General features: G+C 44.2%; 2 protein-coding genes across 7 annotated transcripts in view; both read right to left on the reverse strand.

Annotated features, from left to right (window-relative positions):
• plxnd1 (plexin D1) overlaps positions 1-11,993 on the reverse strand; it is a 61,943-nt gene extending 49,950 nt beyond the window's left edge. The window contains exons 1-4 of the mRNA XM_023422745.2: positions 10,592-11,993; positions 8,485-8,661; positions 5,039-5,170; positions 4,208-4,308 (exon numbers count right to left, since the gene is read on the reverse strand). Coding sequence (XP_023278513.1) covers positions 4,208-4,308; positions 5,039-5,170; positions 8,485-8,661; positions 10,592-11,806 — 1,625 coding nt within the window. The 5' untranslated portion in view covers positions 11,807-11,993. The remainder of the gene's footprint in view (positions 1-4,207; positions 4,309-5,038; positions 5,171-8,484; positions 8,662-10,591) is intronic.
• Positions 11,994-13,967: 1,974 nt separating this feature from the next.
• LOC111667174 (transmembrane and coiled-coil domains protein 1) overlaps positions 13,968-22,718 on the reverse strand; it is a 44,102-nt gene continuing 35,351 nt past the window's right edge. For all 6 annotated transcript variants that reach the window (XM_023422792.2, XM_023422791.2, XM_087178350.1 and 3 more), the window contains 4 exons: positions 20,969-21,226; positions 20,027-20,718; positions 18,084-18,219; positions 13,968-16,388 (listed from right to left, as the gene is read on the reverse strand). In XM_023422792.2, coding sequence (XP_023278560.1) covers positions 16,074-16,388; positions 18,084-18,219; positions 20,027-20,718; positions 20,969-21,226 — 1,401 coding nt within the window. In that variant the 3' untranslated portion in view covers positions 13,968-16,073. The remainder of the gene's footprint in view (positions 16,389-18,083; positions 18,220-20,026; positions 20,719-20,968; positions 21,227-22,718) is intronic.

A 22,718-nucleotide genomic window follows, 5' to 3' on the forward strand; every position in this document is an offset into this window, starting at 1 on the left:
GCACGAACTTTTGTGTTTTCACTTCATTTCAGGACTTGACGAATTCTCACCGCTGGGTTTCATGGTCTGCTTCCCACAGATTTATGAGGTGCTCTGGTCTCCTAATGTCACATTCAGACCTCGGCTGTCAGTTTGTCTGGCTCAACACAAGAGACTACTTGACTCTAGGTCACACGCATTGCTATGGCAACCCATCCCACAGGCACCAAGATCAGGGGCCAGTTACCGATACTTGAATAAAAAAAACTACTGATTCTCCATGTTTGGACCAATAGTGCATCCATGAATGTGTTTGTTTGTGTGGACATGTATAGAGCATACAGTGTGTATGTCTGTCTGTGTGTGTGTGTGTGTGTGTGTGTGTGTGTGTGTGTGTGTGTGCGCGCACGCGCCTCTCTGTGAGTATAATGTATTTGTATGACAGAAGCATTCACAAAACAAGGTGGCCCAATACTCTGACTTCTGCTTCACTAATTTCAGCAGTCGTTGGCACAGACCTCAGTTCATCTGCAGTGCACACTGGAAGGACAAAGTGACCTCAGAGAAAGGAGAAACCAAACAGGCCCCATTTAGCAATGTCCTAACACGCCACATAATGAGTTTGGCGCATCCCACTTCCCTCGCACGTTCGCAGTTGTTTTAAAATAAAATGCGTGTCTGTGTGCCCGCTAGTCTGTAAATGTGAGCATTTGTGTCCAAGGAAAGTGAACGTCCAGATTCTCAGTCCCATTGGCACTGATGGACTGAGAGGGGCCATGAGGTCAGCTGCTGAACTAAAAATAGAACTGAGTGGCTCTGGAAGCCACACAAAAATCCCCTCAACACAAACAAACTCATAAACTCTGAACACATTCTCAGGAAACTCAACAGTCCCACTACAGTGTTTGTGACTGATTTACAGATAATCAGTCTGATATGCTGAAATTGTATTACTTGTTTAGCTACTGATTTAATTTTCTTTTTGAAAGCTGTATTTTGATTGTTGCTCAGTTTTGCTTGAAATGAGTTATACCTGAGTTCCAGTATAGATACTGAAATGATCCAAAATGATCCATACAGCTTTTCAGTTGGTTGGTCCACGACTTTGGTCTAGACTGAACTGTGTCAACAAAAGTTGTGACACAAAAGTTTCTATAGACATTCATGGTCCCCAGAGAATGAACCAACACTTTGGTTTATGACCAAATACATGTAAAACTAAGGACATTTTGTACTAATTAGCAAATATTTGCATGCTAATTTTGCTAAAATAAAACGGTGAACTTGGCAAACGTTAGTTACTTGCGGATCACAGTGAGAATGTTAGCAGGCTGATATCGTGGCTGTAGCCCAAAACAAATTCTGGTTCATTCAACAAATCACACCAAACTTCTCAAACAAGAACTGAAATAAAATAGTATGATAATAAATAGCACAAGATAGTACGAGATTAACAAAACCATGATCTAAAGTATTCAATGACTTTTAGTACTGACACATTTAAATTACTCATTCAAAAAGTATTGAACTTTAATAGCCCTGCCCTATCTTTGAGATTGCAATTGCAAACATATGTGATCTGGGCTGTTTTGAGATATACTTTGAAACACAACTTCCTCTTGGGTTCCAATGGGTCCAATGTGCCTTCCTTGTTTTCCATGAAGAAGTATATATTTAGATTATCCAGTAAACTCCAGATTTTATCTTTAAGTACTGAATACCTCAAAAATGCCACTTGGTATAAACTGAAGCGGGCATCCAGGAAACTTCATCTTACCATCGCAAAAGAAAAAGACATGCAGACGCAGATGAACATCAACAAACAGCATGTGAGTTGTAACAACTGGCCTGCAAATGCACTAAATCACTCACATAATTATATTTCTTCCTGTCTCTGTTATTTTCTATTTGTTCCTGAAATGCAGTCATGACTTGCCTGCTAACTCAAACAACAATTTGATCAAGCGCAGCAGTGAGGAGTAATAAATTCAAAAACACTTATCTTTTTTTCACAGCAGACGTACACATAGACACAAAGATTCTCCTCACCTGCTTCACAGCAACATATTGACTTTAAAAGCTTTTCAAACAGTTCCTTAAACTAAACACAGTCAATATATGCAGCTAAAATATGACCCGAGAAAACTCATCACCTCCTAAGTGTCTGTACGTCAGATAAGGTGGGAAGCCAGTGAGACTGTCAAACAGCAGGAGAACATATGAGCTTCAAACCACACACACAGACACAGGCACGCACAAAGTCACTGTGAGACAAGCACATGCAGATAGGCACGATAATTTGTGAATAGCAAAGACTGCACATGACGCATAATTTGATTCAATGAAAGATATTAAAGTGCTTTCTTGTGACATGTGGCAGATTAAACCAGCTCCAGCATGAAAAAAAGTGATCGAGGTCTAAGCTTTATCTCTAGCAGAGGAACTAGCTCTCTCATTTTCAGACAACAGCGCAGACTCCAACAAGCGAACAGACATGTTTTCATGCTCTCTCTCTAAGATGCAGACGTGCTGGGAGACGTCAGAGCTATGCATAAAATCAAACAGACACACACAGAGACAGTGGTGGCTTCACAGATTTTAGATAGTTCTCTAGTGGTCCTTTTTTTCCCCCTATCCTCAGTGTCTGTAGTTGTATCAGACAGCGGGGTGATGGAGGACACCATCCACCCACACATATCGACCCCCTGATCCCCTGGGCTCTGAGGCCACAGCACCAGCGCTGCAGCCAGCATGACTGGCCAAACAGTGCATCAAACGCACAAATACACACTCATGACATCAGCTCCCTGGCCTTCGAGAGCCAGACAGCGACACACATTCACGCTGACACTTACACACAGGCTTACACACTTTGACATTTCTTTGTCAAAAGAACCAGTGTGCACTCTCCCTCCCACCACCATCATCACAATCAACGCTCCTTTGTAGAGGGGATAGAGAGGAGGACATGGGCACTGGGGGAAGAGGAGGGACTAGGGAGACAGTGAGGGAGGTTGAGAGAGGGATAACTAAATTCACAAAGCTACTGGAAAATATGAGGGCAAGAAAGGAAAAAAAAGGAAGCCAAAGACAGAGAGAGAATCACATGGGTAAAGAAAATGCAGTGAAGCGAGAAAGGGACTGGGATAAAGAGACGACAGATAGACAAATAAGGAGAAGAGACAGGGAGATGACAGCAAGACAGCCTGACCACACACACACACACACACACAAACACACACACACACACACACACACACACACACACACACAGACACACAAACACACAACTCTCATCAGTTCCACTCTTCCAGCTCTGAATGGCCCCTGGCAATGCCAGAGCCTCCAGAGCTGCAGCACAACTCATCACAAAATTCACTATCTCATCTGATCTGCCTTAATCACCAAGTAACCAACCATCTCTCTCTCTCTCTCTCACACACACACACACACACACACACACACACACACACACACACACACCAACACGCAGACAAACAACACCCAAACAAACAGAGCTCGACACCACACATATTCTTCCTGAAAGCCAGTGAGCACAGAGCCAGAAAGCCAGTCCTGACAGAACCACATTAATCACAGTGTGCTCTCGCTCGCTCACAGTAACACTTTGGCCAAGTCACTCCTCGCTGGGCGCTCCCAGCCTGTCACTCCCTCCCGAAACGACCAAAGAACCAAGAGACCGCTCCAAACAATGATGTTACTCCCCAGTCTGAGCACTAATGAAAAGCAATTCCAACTCGATCCAGCAAGAGCCTTCCAACCCAAAAACACACACTGTTACTGCCAAGACTCATTCAGCCCAGCGACATTTTGAAACTGAGAATGAGGATGATGAAAAGGAGCAAACAAGTCTCAGTGGTTTCACTGATTCAAACGCTAAAAGTATCAAAATGACAAGCTCAAATCATTTTATTAAGCCATCAATCTGATCTTTTGTTGCTTCAATAACTTAAGTCACTCATATAAACAGCTCCAGCTGCTTTAATACAGACAACAGACATGTTCACATTTTCTCAGGATATTACGTCAAAAAGCATGTGGCATTTGCGTGACACCAAAACGTATGATAGTTTGATTGAATTATGTCGTACTGGCAGCAGAGGAGAGAGAACGAGGCGAGGAGAGTTAACTGGATAGACAGAGAGAGGGAAACAAAACCTCTGTGTGTGTGTGTGTGTGTGTGTGTGTGTGTGTGTGTGTTTTGTACCTGTTCTCCAGAGTGCACCAACCACAGTGGGCGTCACCTGCTCCCAAACAGTCACTGCAGCTCTTCCACTGGTCACATTCTGCCACTTTCACCCTCAGCATCTGAACATCACAGCACAAAGACAAAGCAGTTACATCAGTTGCAGTCAACAGTACAACAGTATAACATATGTAACATACAACAAGATTTCAGTCCTGGTTGATCTGGTGACATATTTGGTTACTAGTGGTATCTGAAAGTCTGGTTTCATACTACATGTCCCAGAATCCTGGAGACAGCAAACACTCTGTGAGCAGATATTTTGTCATGAATACAACAGAGGAGCATTCTCACATCGTAGGTAAATGGAGGTTGGCAGTTTGAGCTGACAAAGTCATGAAAATCTTATGGATTATTACTTTAAAGTAAAGTGTTACTAATCACGTTACATGTTGCATTCCAACATGCTTTGGATGATCTTGTTTGCCACTTCTGTGTCTGAAAAGATCTTTATCTTTATCAGTGTGCATGTCAAACCATCAGTTCTTGCACACACCACAGTCAACTAACAATCAGATGCTTCTTGCATTGGACAACAGAACTGCTGGAGAGGCAGCCACATCCTGTGCAGCAGTGAAACCTATTGTAGGTCTATACACGTGGGTATCTTTGCCAAATATGTGCAAGTGTTCAGCTAAATTGAGGTGAGGAGGATTCACCAGCTGTGAAATGAGGTCTGATTGTGGCTATTATGATCCTTCTTCATGCTGACATGAATAAATCAGTGGCAGAGGCAGTGAGAATCAACAAGCATCCTGAGACTGCAGTCTCAAACTTCAGCCACATTCTTACATGGTGAGAGGTCATGAGGTAAAGGAAGTTCCGGTCATTGGGGTCAAAAGTCATGATGTGGTGGACTGCCTCGCTGGCTGGCAGCTTCAGTGTCCAATGACTGGCCAAGGTCATGTTCGCCAGGAGGGTCAGCTGTGAAGAAGAGCAGAGGACACAGGTTGGATGGCGGCATTGGAACAGATGCAGAATAAATGTGTTAATTCAACAAGGAAAAGTCAACTGAGCTACTCTTTGCTTCACATCTCAAATACTGAGAATTGCTCAATATAACCACAGACGTTTTCTGTTCATCAGGTGGCTCAGTAAGAGCCAATCCGGGGTCATGTTCAGCAACACCTCAGAAGAAGCGGCTTCGTAAGTCACTTCTCCACCTATATATGTCAGAGGATTCATGGCAGCAACTTTCACATCGTGCTCACACCTCTAACTTTGAGGCAACAGCTACCAACAATGAGCACTGATGTGTTTTAGCAAGATAAATGTATTATTTTATATGGAAACTGTAGCTCATCCAAATCTGAGCGAGATACACAAAACAGCACCAAAAGCTCTCATTGTTTATGAAATTAATGTATAAACAATAGCCGCCAGATTTAGTGAAGTGTGTTTGTCTTTTATTTCAAAGTATTTTTTACATGCTCAACCTTCTCAAGTATATTTTAGGAGGCCCTTTGTTCAAGCAATGTGCCTAATCTCGTTCCCCTAAAGCGGTGATTTATCTACACACTGGCCGTCCTACAACTCCAGATAATAAAGCGGGTGACATGTTCTCACGTACGCACAAACATATGCGCACACACAGACAGACACACACACACACACACACACACACACACACACACACACACACACAGAGCTGCGTAGAAAAACAAACTGTGCTGAGTGACACTTCCTGTCACGCAGACAGTGAAAGCTCTTATTTCTGCGATTTGTCGGGTCTCCCTTCAGTGGAGACATCCTGCCATCCTGAGGAACTGGCAAACTGACCAGCATCTGGAGACAAGCACGGGCTGTGTAACTTCTCCATCCGCTGAACACACAAACACGCTGTCACATGAACAGACACACACACACACACACACACACACACACACACACAAGACAAAACCATCACCACCCACTGAGATGTGCTGGTTACTGTTAAACCAGAGCAGACAGAAGCTTAGTAAACCATTGGCTTGTGATGAGAGGCATTATCTCAGCCTCCAAATATCACTGTCGTTTTTGTAACAACACCACCCACCCACCCATTCACAAACACACACACACACACACACACACACACACACACACACACTTCTGCCTTGGAGATAGTAAGCAGCTGTGCTATGTCTTCACCCCACACCCCAGTGACTACAAACACATAAGCAGAGTGACACAGTGAGCAGCGAGTAAACAGCAGCCCACACACCTGGACAGGGAGCAGAATAAGGAGCAGGGAGGAGGAGCAGTGGCACAGTGCGCCACCAGGTCAACCAACAAAACACCTGCTGTACTGGCAGGTCGCTCTGACTCTATTCTCTGTCTATCTGCCTGCAGATGAAAGACCCTATTCAACCAAGGAGTGCTCAGCTGCTCTGCGCTCATTCTCTATGTATGTGTGTGTGTGTGTGTGTGTGTGTCTTTGTGTCTTTGTGTGTACCTGGGTGTAAAAGAGAGAGAATAAAGACAGATGGAGGTGGGGCACGAGAGAGAGAACAAGAGAGAAAGAGATAAAGTGTGTTTGTTTGCAAAATGAATCAAAGGGCCTTTTATATGAGAGTGAGTAAAAGAGAGGGGACAATGAAGCGATGAACTGAAGAGTGGAGGAGAGGAGTGACTGAGGGAGTAAAATTGGACAAGAGTGAGTGAGATAAAGGCAGACGCTGCGAGAGGCAGAAAATGGAAGTCAGCTGTAATGGGGAAGGAGAGACTTCATTAAAAAATGCATGTAATTACAAATTACTTCACTGAGGGCTCTCTCAAAGACAGTAAAAGAGGCCTAACTTAATCTCAACCACTGTTCCCCTGTGTTTAGTCTGAGCCAAACTCACAGTCAGAATCACATTACACACACTAACAGCACCATTAACCTCTGTAACAGCTCTATCCTCAGGGCACACACACACAAACACACACAGAGGCACACACTCACAGATGCTGCCACACACACACACGCACACGCACACACACACACACACACACACACACACACACACACACACACACACAGACACAGATATAGATACACAAAGACAGAAAGACACGTAAAGCTAAAAAGCACAGAGCATGTTGTTGCCCAAGGTCACCGAAAACACACTACTCTCCATATGTAACAAGGCTGACACACATGCTGAGAGAACACACATGTAGCACATAATCACAGGGTGCGCGCGTTCATCTGAGTAAACACGTGAAATCACTGAACCTCTTGCACTGGCCTACAGACAAAGTTAAACACCTAAAATCAGAGTCAAACCTGCAATCAAGCAAACTGACATACACAAACACACTCATACACACAGTCGCTTACACCAGCCCAACCAGTGTTGTGCATCTGGCATAAACCATCCAAAAACCAATTACTGCACGCTCAGCTGGGGCTAAAGAAGTACCATCATCTGGGGAGGAAAACAAGGAGCTTTTTTAGCGGGCCCAAAACACAACACCCCGTAGCAGAGTGGTTTTAATGTTGTAAAAGGTACCAGCCCATTGCAAAACAGTAGGGTCAGAAAGCTTTCAGAGTCAGTTTATGTTGTTCCCGTAGACAGCTGAGAAGAAGCTTGCGGCGCTCGCAGGCAGGCCGCTACTTAGCAAGCCCAGTCAGGGGTGACTAGGAATGTGGCTGAGAAAGAATTAAGGAATGCTGTTAATTAGACGGGAAAGATTTTCACAAGCTGGACCCACTGCAGATGCTCCAAAGCTGAGGTCGCAGACCAACGCACGGCAGGACTGAGTCATACGTCGTCAACCGACCTTGTTAAACAGCTTTCTGTTGATCTCTCAAACGAGTCAAAAGAGTCTGAGGAACATTAGTTCACATGATTAGGACTAGTAAATGGGCCAGGATGGGTTATGGATGAATGGGGGGGGGGGGGGGGGGGGGGGGTGGTGACAGTGCTGAGAACCTATCAGATGAAAGCAGAAATCCCTGTTTGTTCTGCACGGGGCTCTGAGTGTTTCATCACACACCTACGTTTGGTTTATTGAAAGACTCAGCGGCCACATCAGAGCAGGACTATGTAACTGTTACTCTTATAGTTTTTCCAAGCTTGAGGGCTCAATCACATTAAAAATATTAACTCCATGACCATGTGCTGCAACTGCATTATTACCTGAGGTTAGTTTATAAAAGTTTCATTCCTTGTTCACTGTGCACTGATATCGTGTGTGTGTGCGTCTGTGTGTGTGTGTGTGTGTGTGTGTGTGTGTGTGTGTGTGTGTATGTGTGTGTGTGTGCGTCTCACCTTGCGAAGTCGTCCACTACTGGTTCCTAGAAAAACCACAGTGTGGTTGTGTACATAGTCCACAGAGACTGAACTAAGGCCTGGGTATTCAAACAGAGGAATGGCCCTCAGGGGCCTCCGTAGGGCCAGAGGGTGCTGTAGGTGGGCCGCACCACAGTCCAGCTGCTCGGGCTGCAACTAGAACACGGACAAATGAGAGAGAGAGAGAGAGAGAGAGAGAGAGAGAGAGTTCAGTTCTCATCAGCTTTCATATAGGAGCACGCCATAAAGATTAGCAAACAGGGGAGAACAAAGCGCGAAAAGAGCGCTGTGTGATGAAAGTGAAGTGGAAAACAAGAAGTGATAGCAGCTATCACAATGGTGCTGCTCATTCTTCTAAATCACTTTTTAGACATCTCAGTGAATACTTGAAAAGGGCTTACAAGGGTCTTCAACACTCATAAGACTCTGCTTTCGTCAAATCCTCAGCAGGCAATGATAAAACATTAGTGCCACGCTTGGATGAGCACCAGGATCTATTGGGAATTCTCTGAATATTTTAGACCACGCAGAGGCAAAAAAAAAAGAAAGAAAGAATTAAGCACAGTGGATATTTGTAGAGTCGTTTCCCACGGGCCCTTCTGCTCACGGAGTTGTCTCTCTTATCTCAAATTGTGTCTGGCTTTCCCTCAGTGCTGGCCTTCAGACTGTTGACTACAAAAAAGATCACATTTCAGCGGTCATGGCAACAAAAATGCTCAACTAAAGAAAGACTAACTTTATTCTGTGAGGAGTAAGTAGGTTGTAATACAGCGAGAGAGAGAAAAAATCTCCTCAAAACCACTTTGAACTGAGCACTTGTCTATCTCAGGAAAGGCCTGCGGGCCGATTGAGATAGGATTCAGAAAACTGGTCACGGGAGGATTGGCCCAGGGGCCACCGCCAACAAGGCAGTGCCAGCGAGGAGGGCAACTCTCTGACCCGACAGCACGGTGGTCGCGGGACAGTCTCCTTTGACCTCGGTTCTGTCAGTCAAAGCCACCATAGTTAAAAGCTGGAATTTCGCTGCATTCCTATGAGACTGTGCAAAGCCATCTTTGACAGCATCCATAAAACAGAGGGCGCAAATACAGTATAGAATGGCAAAGTTTCCTTAAGAGCAAATATTTTGTGTGGTATGCGAGTAGAAAAGCATGTAATTAAAAACACAAGATAATCTGACCGTGTGTTCATGACAAAGCTGCTATTTATTCACCAGCGCTGTGCTGAATTTTTGGCAGAGTTATAGTTAGAAGCAATCATGCAATAAAAAAATATATATGTCTGAGGTTTAAATGAAAAAAAATCCTACACTACTGACCCTTTCCTCTCTATATCTGATAAGACAGGGAGCTGCTGGATGTGAGAGGAGTCTCACCCTTCCCATAACCCTGGGTGTGGCTCTGGAGCATCTTTCCAACTATCATGACCTCTGCTCGTGACATGGGAGATCCTCTCTGCAAATCATGAGCCTCAGGGCTGAAGAGGATAACCGCTTGTAAGCATAAATGGAAACTGTCAGATATTTACAGCAGTCATGAGTGAGGTTTTCTTATTTCATACACCCTTAACAACTGCACTGGGCTGCAGCTTTCATAAATCAGACTGAGAAGCAGGTTTATTCGCCACATATGTTTAGGCATGCGAGGATGGAGGCTCTGGTTTGCAGAAGTAGAGGTCATAAAAAAGGGGGATGAATAAAAAATAAATAAAAATAAATTTCTTCATCTACAGGCTTTGTACAACAGGGATGTATCCATTTTGAATCCAATAATGTTAACAATAATTCAAACATAATAAATCAAAACATAAATGAAATAATACCGCATCTTATTTTTTTTCAAACGGGTGGAAAATCTGTTGGTGAGATTAATAAATTGTCTGTTGTTCCCTTGCTGTAAATATTATTCTGCCCCCAAGATGCTGATCCTGGTTTATAGGAAACTTGAGTTAAGTGGAACTACCTCAACTAATAAATTTCTTCCCATTTTGTGTAATAAATTGAACTTTTAGACTAATACCACTTCATAAAATGAAATCACGGAATCAAAGTTTATGTAGAGTAAAAAAATAGATCTGTGGTCCTTACCACCAGGTTTCCCTTCTGAATGCAGGCTGCCCCGGAGCCCTGGATAACGCTGTCCAGCACTTGAACATCGCTGCTGGGAGAGTTGGAGCAGTTCCTGCGGCCTTGTCGGATCTCCTCCTCGATGTCTCCAAACTTGAAAGCGCACAGAGCAGACTTTCTGTCCGTCTGTCTGGAAAACACTCCGAACAGGTACGACTCTGAGACCTGCCCGTCGTCCGTGTGGACCTCCGCGGGGTACACAGACACCAGCCGGTTGTAAATGTTCCCGTTATATCCACACTGTAGAGGCATCTGGATGTAGGACTCAGTGAGCTTCCTGCTCTCCGGCCCGGAGGATTTTCGGGGGTTCTCTGTATCCAGACATATCCTGGCGAGGATGCTGTTGGGCTGACTCTCCTTGTGGCCCGTTTTCGCGTCATTATTGAAGGCGATATATGAGTAAGTCTTCTGAATGAAAGCGTGGACGAAGTTCAGCTTGTTTTTGGTTTTAACCTCTTGTTTGATCTTGAATACGTTATCCTCAGAAGGGTTAATGTCATAAGTGAAAAGTCGGGACAGATCCTTGACGTTCAGGGAGCGGATGGCGATCTCCGGGGTGTTTTCAAAGCGCAGGTCCTCCTTGCTGTGATTCTTGGGGAAAAACTGGGTACCAGCCCCCGTGTACGTGGCCCCGACGAGCAGCCGGGTGTTTCCCCCATGGCTCTTGAAGATGAGCCCGACAGTGGATGCGTTTGGGTGATTAGCAGCAATGTTGAGCATGCTGGGGAAAACAGTCTTCTCGCCCTGAGGTGGGAACTCCACCGCTATCTCCGAAATGTTATCCATCTTTCTGAGCTCACAGAAGCCTTGATACACGGATCCACACACCACTACGACCCCTTGCTCTCGGTCCAGTTTAAGGAGCTTGTTGTAGTTGTCAGTGAGGGATTTAGGATGCTCGCACGGAGCCTGGGGCAGCTGTGGCGCATGGCACAACAGGTTGTCCTCCACCGGCCCGGTCCTCTTCTCCACCTCGATGCTCAAGGTACCGTTCAGCTGGTAGACCGTGTTGACGGTGGCCAGGTAGACCTTTCTGGACACCGGGTCCACCACGAAGTTATTGGTCTGATTTGGAGACGTGAAAGCCTGTTGGATGTGCAGCGCGCTGGCACTCCGGCGCGTCTCCAAAGCCAGGACGCTGAGGAGCAGAACAGCTATCTCTATCGAAGGAGGCATTTTTCCTTCTGACCGGCTTCCGCGTGTTCTGTGCCGTGGGGTGCATTGAGCAAAGACAAAATTATGTGTTTGTTCCGACTGCGACAATCCGAGAGGAAAGGCTGTTTCCTGCTCAACGCCTAGACCCAGAATGACGCGATAAGCGAGTCGTGCTTCCTTTTTCAGGCTGCCTCCTCTGTCCCTCTCTGCCCACTGTGCTGCTCAGCAGCCTCTCTCCTGAAGCACTGAGTCACAATACCTCGTTCAGATTTTTATGATCTTTACACAATAGACTACTCGTGACAAACAGCTTGTTTAAAGTTGATTTGCTTATGCGCAATTTCTGGATAATGTCATACCCGCACAAATGTGACCAAACTTGTTACAAGCCATGTTTTATGTCCGGCTTATTCAACATCTGGTCCACGGATAAAGAATTATTAAAGTACATATTTAAAAGTAAAATTGGCTTTATTGTGGACAGGGGCGCTAACTCATTGAGGAGTGGCACTTCCTCCCTGTAATGCCACCTCCCATCTGTCAGGCCACTGTGTTGTGATCGATCACTCTACAATTATCAGACCTAATTTTACCCGAATGTCATTTTTCATTTGATCCATCTGCATTTGACACTAATTTGTTCGTGTCGAACCGCAAGATCGAATATTAACTTCATTTTAAACATGAATTTATCTAAGCTAGAAGGTGAACTCGTGGTGCCATATGAAGTTGTAATGACCATTCACTTTTCCTTTCAAGATGGGACACTTGATGAATCCCTGCCCCTGCGTGGTTCCGCTCATCTTGGGGTTAATGACGGGTCATCCTCCCACCTCCTGTGTTCCCCACTCACCCGGCTCTCACATTAGTTCTGCAGATCCGGAGGGTTCCGTTTTGGGCACATACGGCGCTGTAAGCACCGTGAAAGTGCTACCAGATGGGCACATCAGCACACCTTTCCGGTTTTTGACATTCACATCTATCCAACATAGCTTTCTTGAGCGCTTTACCTCATAAATATTCAAGCACAACACATGCGCCCCCACTCAAAAATGCACGAATATGGTTAGCATTTTTGTCTGTGGATGGAGTGTGCATATGCTCCCACCTCTGAATAGAAATGAATGATCCCTGGTAGGGAAACGAGGACGAATGTGTCAGACGCTGCATAAATCAGTTTGCAGGCGTGTTATCTCTGAAATATCATGCAATAATTAGAGTTGATGCTAAATCGTGCGCAATCGCTTGTGCCTATTTACTGTGGACTCCTCTGGGGACAAACTCACTCTCTCCTCTCGCGGCTCCCCCAGTCACCACTTGCAGCTTTCAGCAGGGCAGATAAGTGCGCCCCGTGTTTACCTTGGCGCACAGCCATGCGCATCAAATCTGGCAGGGTAGAAAATGAGGAAGGCGCTCTGATAAAGTGCAACATAATGACCCCCCCCCCCCAACTGCACTGCTGCACTGCACAGTGACTGAACCGCCAACAGTCTCGACAGGGCGCGCGTGCGTGAGAGCGCGAGCCTCAGCAGGCAGCGAGGAGGCGAACATGAGGTCCTGCAGGGATAAGGCTCAGTGCGGGTCAGAGCTGTCAGCATCAGATATCACCGGCGAGGTGTGACTGAGTGTTGCGGTTTGGTGCTGCTCAATCAAACACATCCAACGGAATTAAGTTGTGTGCATGTGCGCTCGCGTGTGTGTGAGTGAGAGAGAGAGAGAGAGAGAGAGAGAGAGAGAGAGAGAGAGAGAGAGAGAGAGAGAGAGAGAGGGGGAGGGAAAATAGTTGAAAAAAGTGGGGTAAAAATGGTCTCTCCTGTGTTTATAGTGAAAATATTGTCCCTGGTGGCCCAAGACTGCGGTTAAAGGGGCCTTCCACCCAACCTGTTTCCTTCCTGATAAGAAGTGACACCTCCATGTGTTCAGACCCCAACCTCCCTTGTAGCAGACCATTCACACAAACTAAACACAGCCTTTCACAGCTACGGAAAAAACATCATGGGGATACAAGGCAAAAGATCTCCATCTAGCGGTCACATGACGAACCTGCAAGAGGACTTTGACCACAGAATATGTTCACATACCACGCGCACGCACGCACACACACACGCACACACACACACACACAGACAGGGAGAGTTCAATTAAAACAAGTCACTTTTAAGAAATAGTAATAGCACATGAGTTTAGTCAGGAATGCACTTTATTTATTCCACACTTAGAAAAGGACGTCAGAAGGCACTAGAGTGGTTTAGCACATAACCCTATATCATAGGAGATACTTCAAGGTCAAGCTAAGGTCAAAAGTCAGCTCACTCTCAACTTGTCTGCCTCGCCCACGATGGCAAAATTGAAACAGATTCTTAAATCTACATCCTGCCATTTTAATTGCATGTTTGCCACGAGAGGAATCAACTTTGTCGACATTTTTGACAAGAAATGAGCAAAATTACTCCGTGTGAGTTTTATCTTAAGACAGAGATGACAGTGATCCTGACCTGAGTGAACTCGTCTTATCCCTCTGAGGACTAATGTCTTAAGAGTGACAACCTTTGAAGTCTCTATCAAAGGTTTCTCAAGCCTCAACCTGACCTACATGTTATCTAGCAGTGTGCTAAAGTGCAGCTGTACGGTACAAATGATTTCACTATCTGTTAGGAAATCAGCGTCTCAGCAATGAAATGCAGGGTGGACTATTTAACGTGCTAGGTCATCTTGTCGTGTCCTCGACTAGATGAGAAAGAGGGAGAGTGTAAGAAAGACTGGAGGCTGAGCCGAGGAACTGTACTCAAGAAAGCAAGGTGCAGAAACACAACTGAGGATCCGGAGTCAAGTTCATGTTCAGGTTATGAATTCTCTAATAGCTTTTCCCTTGCAAAAGTTACATCTCCCAAAAAGATACATCCTTGGCATCAATGCAAGACATTCATGAATAGAAGCTAAACCTGCTGAGCAACCTCCCTTTTCTGTCCTCTCAGGTTGGCGCTTTCGGGTGCACAGGCATCCCTGGGTTAACTAAGGTTTGGCACTGGGTCATTACACCATTAACATGGTGTACATGTAGACAACAGAAGGACGGCCACTGAGATAATATGCAGGGAGCGTGTCTGATGAATAGTACAATGTCACATACTGGCAGTGTGCATTTGACTGGCATGGCAGTGGAGACGACTTGCACTGTAGATATGAAGCAGCAGCATTACTGTTCCAAATGAGATGGAGCTGGAAAAGCACCAGTAGTCTCTTTTTCCGAACCTGATCAAATCAAATATGAGGGGGAGGGGCAATTATCCTTGTAAATTGATTTCACTAGGACGATGGCCTTTTCTCATTGCTTTTAAAAAGAAAGAACGGTTCCTTTGTAATTTTCTAGATGAAAACACACAGCATTCTACACATGCTGCAAATATGGCAGGGGCTTGACAATAAACAGATGTTCTCTGTGTTTATGTGCTGTCTCTATGGTAAGCAGCCTGTAGTAGCTTTTCCCTCTTAAACTGGCCCATTTTCTCTTTATGTTTCATTAATAATCTCCCCTATGTAACACATGTTTTCCTGTTTTACTCAAAAAAAAGGAAATAAGTAAAAGCATGTGATCTTTGCTATTAGAAATGGTAAGGAAGCACAAAAAGTCTCTAGTCATCATGACACTCCAAAGTCATGGTCGGTCCTTCAAAATGTTCTGTCCGAACAAATTTCATCACAGCAAGAAAGAAGCAACTCCCAGGAAGGTTTTCAGCCATGGTTCAAATCTACCAGTCACAGCTAGGTAAGAGTTCTCTTCCTAAAGGAAGTCAGCCACATTATCACATTTGCATGTCTCTACAATTGGACTAGGCCATTGGGGCGAAATCGCCAGCCCGGTTTCCTGACTAAACTCCCCTTCATGTAGAGTGAGGGAAGCGTAACGCTACATGATACTGAATAAAATAACATTGAAAATAAAAATAATATTATTAGAAATAATAACATTATAATTGATTAAACTCTAAAGAACAGTAAAAACAGTACAATGCTGCATTCTGTGAGAGATAACAACACAACAGTTCATTTCAAAATGTAAACAGTCTCATCCTTCCTAAATGAAAATCATGAGTGTTCTCAGCTGTACTCTGTTTCTTCCACTTTATCTTGATTCCAGGGCGTGTCCGAAAGTGCTCAGCCGAATTTTCAGTGCCCGGCCACACAGCCATCCTAACGGCAATCGCGTTCTTCAAACATCCTGCACGACTCTGGCTACAGTTACATCACCTGGCGTCACCAAAGCAACACGTTGCTGGCTTCGGTCTGGTCATCCTGGTGGCTGCAGAGCTCGGTGCGTGTACCCCGAGAGAGCGTCCCAGTTTCTCCACAAGAAGGCCAGCAGGAGGATGAGGAGGAGAGTGGAGAGTGAGCGCGAACGTGTCTTCATCAGGGGGACCACACAGTTGGCCACAGTTGAGACAAAGACCAGAAGGACAGCCATAAGGGCCAGCAGCACATTGATAAGTTTTCCCAGGAGGGTCCTGGCTGTCGCATTTTCCAGCCCCTCCAACTGGACGACCTGCTGTTGCTGCTGCTGAAGCTCCATCTTAGAGATCCTGGTCTGACAGGCCTCTAATGCTTCCTGCAGAGGACATGCAGAGGAAGAAAAGTAAGCCAAGTCACACAGAAACAAAACATCTACAAAAACTAAACTATAGTACACACTCTGTGGTCACCTTTCTGTGCTGGACTGGCTTTATGTTGAAGTGTGTTTCTAAGATGTCTGTAAATACATCAATGTGGGAAAAACATTACAAACACATCTGAGTATAATAAAGTTCAGTTCAACACCACTGCAAACTACAACTTCATTAATAAACATATAGTTAAATACCTAAACACCTCAGTGACAGTGTCATTTAAAAAATAACATTATCAGTTTCATTAAGGTGGCATTGAAAGCTCTGGCTGTTCTATATGCATTAGGTTTTACTGTTGTACCTAATAAAGTGGCCACTGGGAGTATATATATATATATATATATATATATAGCTCTACCACCCCCCACTGGGAGGGAAAGGAAATGTAGCAAGGGGCAACTTGAGTTGTACGTACACTTCATACAGGTACACACACAAACACACACACACACACACACACACACACACACACACACACACACACACACACAAGGCCCACATTAGGAAATGCCTGATGTTTTGAGCAAACAGACAAGCAGATGGACAGACTGGATTCTCTGTCTCATCTTTCTGTTTAAAGTGTCAACACGCACAATGAGATAATGCCTTCAACTGTCAGAGGGTGTGTGACCACTTCAAAGTTTCAGTCTAACTTAGTGATGTCTAGTCCGAGCAGATTATTTTACGACTAACTAACATAAGGCAGTAAGATAGAGAGGCTGAGCACTGAGACCTCTTAATGTGGAACTCAAACACAAAAACAACAAAAATATATAAATACATAAGACACAAAGAAATACTGAGTCATAAGAATATATTCTGAAAACTTAAACCAGCAAATTGTGATTTAATTGAAATGATTAAAACTATATTTATTTGTGTGAAATGTCACTCTTGTTATCACAGTAACTCAGTGTTACATCAGCATTGTTGTTGGTGTAGCTAACAGGAGCTACCTGGATACAGACAGAATCAGCTGCTGAGTGGGCTGAGAGGTTGCAGGGCATGTGATTGGATAATAGTCTAGGAAACGGGGATTGGTGACAACATCATAAAAATAAAAGCATCACTGTGAAAAACACCACAGTGAAATAAACATAAGATTTGAAAAATGAAAATGAAATTAGACTACTACATAAGGACTGTAACAAAAGATACTGAATTATTTTAAAGAGTAGTGGTTCATTTTTGTGTTTCCCTGCATTTACTGATATTATGAATTATTAATTTATGTATCTTTTCATGTAAAATATGTCATCTAGGAGTTCCATATATTAGAAGAGACCATAAAATTATTTAACAATTATATTAACAGTAAGTACCTCTATGAGTGAATGCTGAATTTCAGTTATATACTGTTATATATGAAATGTCAAGCATGTTGGTGTTTGTGTATAAGGTATTTTGTTATGCCTTCAACATGACTCAACCGGTCAGGAGTGAGGACCAGAATAATTAATACTTTGCTTTATCTGCACTTATCATCTCTACAACTCACTGCCATTTATAACACATCCAATTTTGAATACAGATAGAGAATAAGAAAAAAATGCAATTCTGACAGAGCTGATTGTTATAGCTAATTTATTTTAGACTCTTGGATGGTGTGCTTGTGAATCCTAGCCTGACAGACAAACCTGGATGTCTCTGGCTCTCTCATAAGACTGGTAGGCGATCTTCTCCTCCATGCTGGCCAGCTCCTGTTTGAGGTTCAGGATCTCATTCTGGTGAAGTTCTGTCAGGTCGTTCAGCTGCTCCTCCAGACGTTCACACCTGAACACACAGATGGAAAGTAAAACACACACACGTGAGGGACGGTGGCATAATTAGCTTAGACAAGGAAACACATGCGGGAATTAGCAGAAACAGACCCCGGAGGCATCTGACCACACGGCACCTGACTGGACTGATGACTTGCCCTGACAAGATTAGGACATGCTTACTCATCTCCTGATCCAACTGGCCAATCAGAGACAGTCAGCAGTATGAGACATGCCAATGGGATGTGCCAAGCAGGAGGAGAAGGAGCTATACTGCTGTTTATTTTGGCAGGCACATACAATTGGATGGACAGCATAGGTCAAGAATAGAGAGGGACAGCGCCTGTATATGCGTGCCTGAATTTGACAGAATTATACAGATATTCTTATACAGGTAGGTAATATAAACAGTATGTATATAATGCTGGGTGGCAGAATGTGATATAAAAAAGCTTTGCTTGTTTTTATTTTCTCATTTCTTTGATGGTTGATCAAACTGAACAGTCATATTGAGCTCTGGGTCATGAACTCATGTATTATTATTTTTATCATTATTATTATTGATTGTATACACTAAAAAAAAAATATTTGTTGATTATTTTGGTCTGGAAAAGTCAAATAATAAGGAATGTCCCGAGGTGACGCCTTCAAAATCTAAAGATATTGATTTTACTATCACAGAAAACTAAGCAAACTAACAAACATTCACATTTAAGAAGGCGTAATAATTTGAGAAATTACTACTTACTTATTAATTGATTATAAAAAATGTTACTGATTAATTTTCTGTTGATTGATTAATTGTTTCAGATTAAATGAATGAATTAGGTAAATAATCATTATTTGCAGCCCCTAGTTTAGACAGTCACATTTTAGGCAGTTCTTGGTTTTGCTAAGGGTGGATTCGGTCCCTGAGGAGCTATTGAGCAACATGATTGGTTTATGAATGGTTATTCCCTGTAGGCAGGCTGAAAACAGCTCCATAGTGCTTACTATTATTTTGGTCTTAGAGGACGAAAACAGACCATTCTTGACTCAAATGGACATTTTAGGGAGAAAAATGCTTTTTCACTATAAATCCCCCCACCCCCAAACCATTGTCCTGCCTCTTTGCTGACCCTCTTAATCTTTGTGCCCTGTCTTCAGAACATTCTGGAGGAATGTGAATGTGTTTTTTTTTTTTTTTAAAGGCCAACTGCCCACAGAAGCTTCACACAGACGTCTGAGTCTATATGCAGAGCTGGGACAGGGGCTGAAATAACACTGAAGATCTTTGCACTTAGACGACACTTGTGAAATGTGCAGGTGTGTCTGTCCCTTTTGTGGAGCATGCCAGTTTAAATGTTAACTTAAAATTCTCTAATATGCGCATAAGATAGAAACAATTTAATACCCAGTTCAGATAAATGCTAAAAGAACTTGCTATTTGCTGTAACAGTCCTGTTCATGAGGGACACATAGAGAACAATAACACTGCCACTCAAAATCTGCATAATGTAATGAATGTGGCTGTGGCACATATGCTTTGAGGCTGAGTATAAAAGCAGCATCTTTATACAAGCTGTACATGTTGATGCAGATGAGGTCCAGGTCAGGGTTTTGTTTTGATCTTCTTTGAGAAAGCTTTGATAAAAGAGCTGTCTAGAGCACAAGCAGTGGGAGTGTTGCCTGTGATGGTATGTGTTCAGAAGTATCTTTCTAAATATGGTCATTCTTCCTGATTACACATGATTTCAGATTTAGGGGTTTTCATGTGTTAACTAGAAACACTTCAGGAATGTATGACACACAATGTCATATGTTCTCTTTTCTCTCTGTACCTGAAGCGTTCTTCCTGTAGTGCTTGCATAACAACTGTGTAGTCTCTCTGATAGTGGGTCTTCAAGCCATCAAGGCTCTCCTCTAGCCGTGCCTGACCCTCCCTCAGCTCCTGCACCTCCTGCATCAGCATGTCCAGGCTGGAGCTCTGGCTCCTCTCCAGTGTGTTGCCCTTGGAACTGGGGGGGCCTCCAGGTGCCCCAGTGGTGCTGTTGGCCCCCGCTGAGCCTGACGTAGCACTAGAGCAATCATCCTCGCTACCATACTTAGGACTGGACTGGAGGTGATGCCCAGCACTGCCCAGTGAACGTCCACCAGCCCCTGTCACACCCTCGTCCACTGAGGGGTCATCCAGAGAGTCTTTGAGCGAGGGGATGTTGTCAGCGCTGCCGAATTTGTTGCGAATCAGCGAAGCAATCTCCCGAGGTTTGGAGACGACGGCCCCTGCAGCAGAGTGGGTGGCCTGTGAGAAGCTGGACAGGCCTCCCTTGACGCTGTCCACAACACCTTCACTGAAGCCTGTGACTTTGGCTCCGACATCCTTCAGGCCCTGCTGCATGTCCCGCAGAACATCCTTGGGCTGGCGTGGGATACCGTTGTGCTCCACTTCTCGCAGTTTCCGATGGTAGTGCTCCAGCTTCCTCTGCAGCTGCTGGATGGTCTGTGCTGACTTCTGGTTCTTTTTCTCAAAAACCTGACAGCCACAGAACAAGATTTCATTAATGAGAGTAATACAGATGACACTGCAATAAAACGGTCCACTTCCATATATTTAGTGAGCTCCCTGCCTCCCTCTAGGTACAAGCAAAACAGAGCTAACAGGTTTAACGTTAATTCACTAATTGCCACAGAAGCATACCAGTCTGTTAAAAACATGAGTCAAGTTGTCTCCCAGATGAAGTCTTTCACAAAAATTTTCAAAAGCAGTGCAATAACTATTTCACCTGTTTGATGCGTGTGCTTTGCTGTTTGTCAGCATTGTTGGCCAGTTTGAGGTACTCTGCAACGTTGTCATCCCTGACTGTCTGCTCGATCTTAATCTGCTCTGTGAGCTTGAGGATTTTCTGCTGCAGCTGGGCGATCGCCTGTTTGGTGCGCTGAGGGTCAGGAGTGCCATCCTCACCCCCTGGGAATGAACTATCTGCCCCACAAGACACAGCCAGGGGTGTTTGGCCCAGTCCACTGACCTCCAGCCGGTCGATCTGAAGTGAGGACATAGGAGAAGAGGAAGATTAGGGTAGGTAAGGAGGTCAGATGACGGAATAAGGAATTTAAGAGGAAAATAAGAAGGGGTGGTGGTGGGGTTGCATATGATGGTTTCTTAGTCATTTTGCTGACACACTGAAAACAGAGACTTCTGCATTTCTGCAGCCAGTCGCATGGAAAAAGGCAAATTGAGGCAGTTGAAAAGGCAACTAGCGGTCAGTTTGTCTGAAGAGGAAGATGCAAGATATTAATATTTCATTTAGGGTTTTACAAAGAAAGGAAAGTGGAAGAAAAAAAGAAGAAGAAAAGAAAAAAATATCTTTCACATTCTTTAGCACATCCATACAAAACTCAACACTTCCAGGTGTGAATTCAGAGCTATCCACAAGTCTCTTTTTGTTTGGTTAAACAGGCAACAACAGAATGAAGAGTATCAGCCATATCAATTTTTTTTTTGTTAAAGGAGCAACAATATGGGAGAAGACTGGCAGGATATTAGATTTTTGTTCACAACAGTTTCACAGATTAAGAATATTTATCTGTGTTTTTTCAGATGCTGACCTGATTTTGTCCATAAGCCACGAAGCATTTGTGGGAAAATTAAAGACACAATCTAAATTGAGTTTTTCCTGGATTTTTTCAAAAAGTAGATAAACTCAACCTGAGCAGATGATGAACTTAGCACCTTCAATCACAGGCACGACGGTGTGATTCATTTCCTCAAACGCCTCAGGGGAAAGAACACACTGAACACACTGTGATACTGCTGGAGGTAATCTTGTTCAAGGGGGGATTGTGATCAAAATATTATTCTCATCACTGAGCGTGCACAGAAAATAAGCAGCTGAACCTAACAGCACAGCACACCACAGGGGCTTAGAAACCAAGCCAGAACACCGAAAAGCCGAGAGACGCGCCGGTGACGGTTATTCACACCGGCATCCACCACTCACACATCACTCAGCCTGTAAATGGGCTTGCTGTAATTACCACACGCAGAACAGGTAAAAACATAAGGCACCAGAGGCTCACCTGTGTGCACATCGCCATGACTAATTGATGACAGGCATCGCAGTCAACAACAGAAACCACAATGCATCCGGGAGAAAGCCAAAACTCCTGATGGAAGTTTCTGTCTGCCAGGTGGCTTTACAGTAAAGAGAAACTAAACTAGCACTTTTTTATCGGTCACCTTCTGTCACAAAATAGCACAAAAGGAGACCACAGCATGGGCAGAAAGCGGCGCTCACCTTTCCATTCGTCAAACGGAGAAATTGTTCCCAGTGCATTTTCTCCACAGTGAAGTCGAGCTGTTTAGTTTCATCTGTCCTGACACTTTAGCTGAAGTGAAAAGTTTAATCTTAGCCTGTGAAATCCCCGGTTCCGAATCGTTATAATTTCGCCGGACACTCCTGCCGCTCCAACCCGACGGGCTTGTTGTGAAAGTTGAAGCTCACCTGAAACTCAGTGAACTGGCCAGCAAGGAGA

Source organism: Seriola lalandi, unplaced genomic scaffold, assembly GCF_002814215.2.
Source record: "Seriola lalandi dorsalis isolate HSWRI2012SDOR001 ecotype SW California unplaced genomic scaffold, Sedor1 jcf7180002054685, whole genome shotgun sequence".
Lineage (NCBI taxonomy): Eukaryota > Metazoa > Chordata > Actinopteri > Carangiformes > Carangidae > Seriola > Seriola lalandi.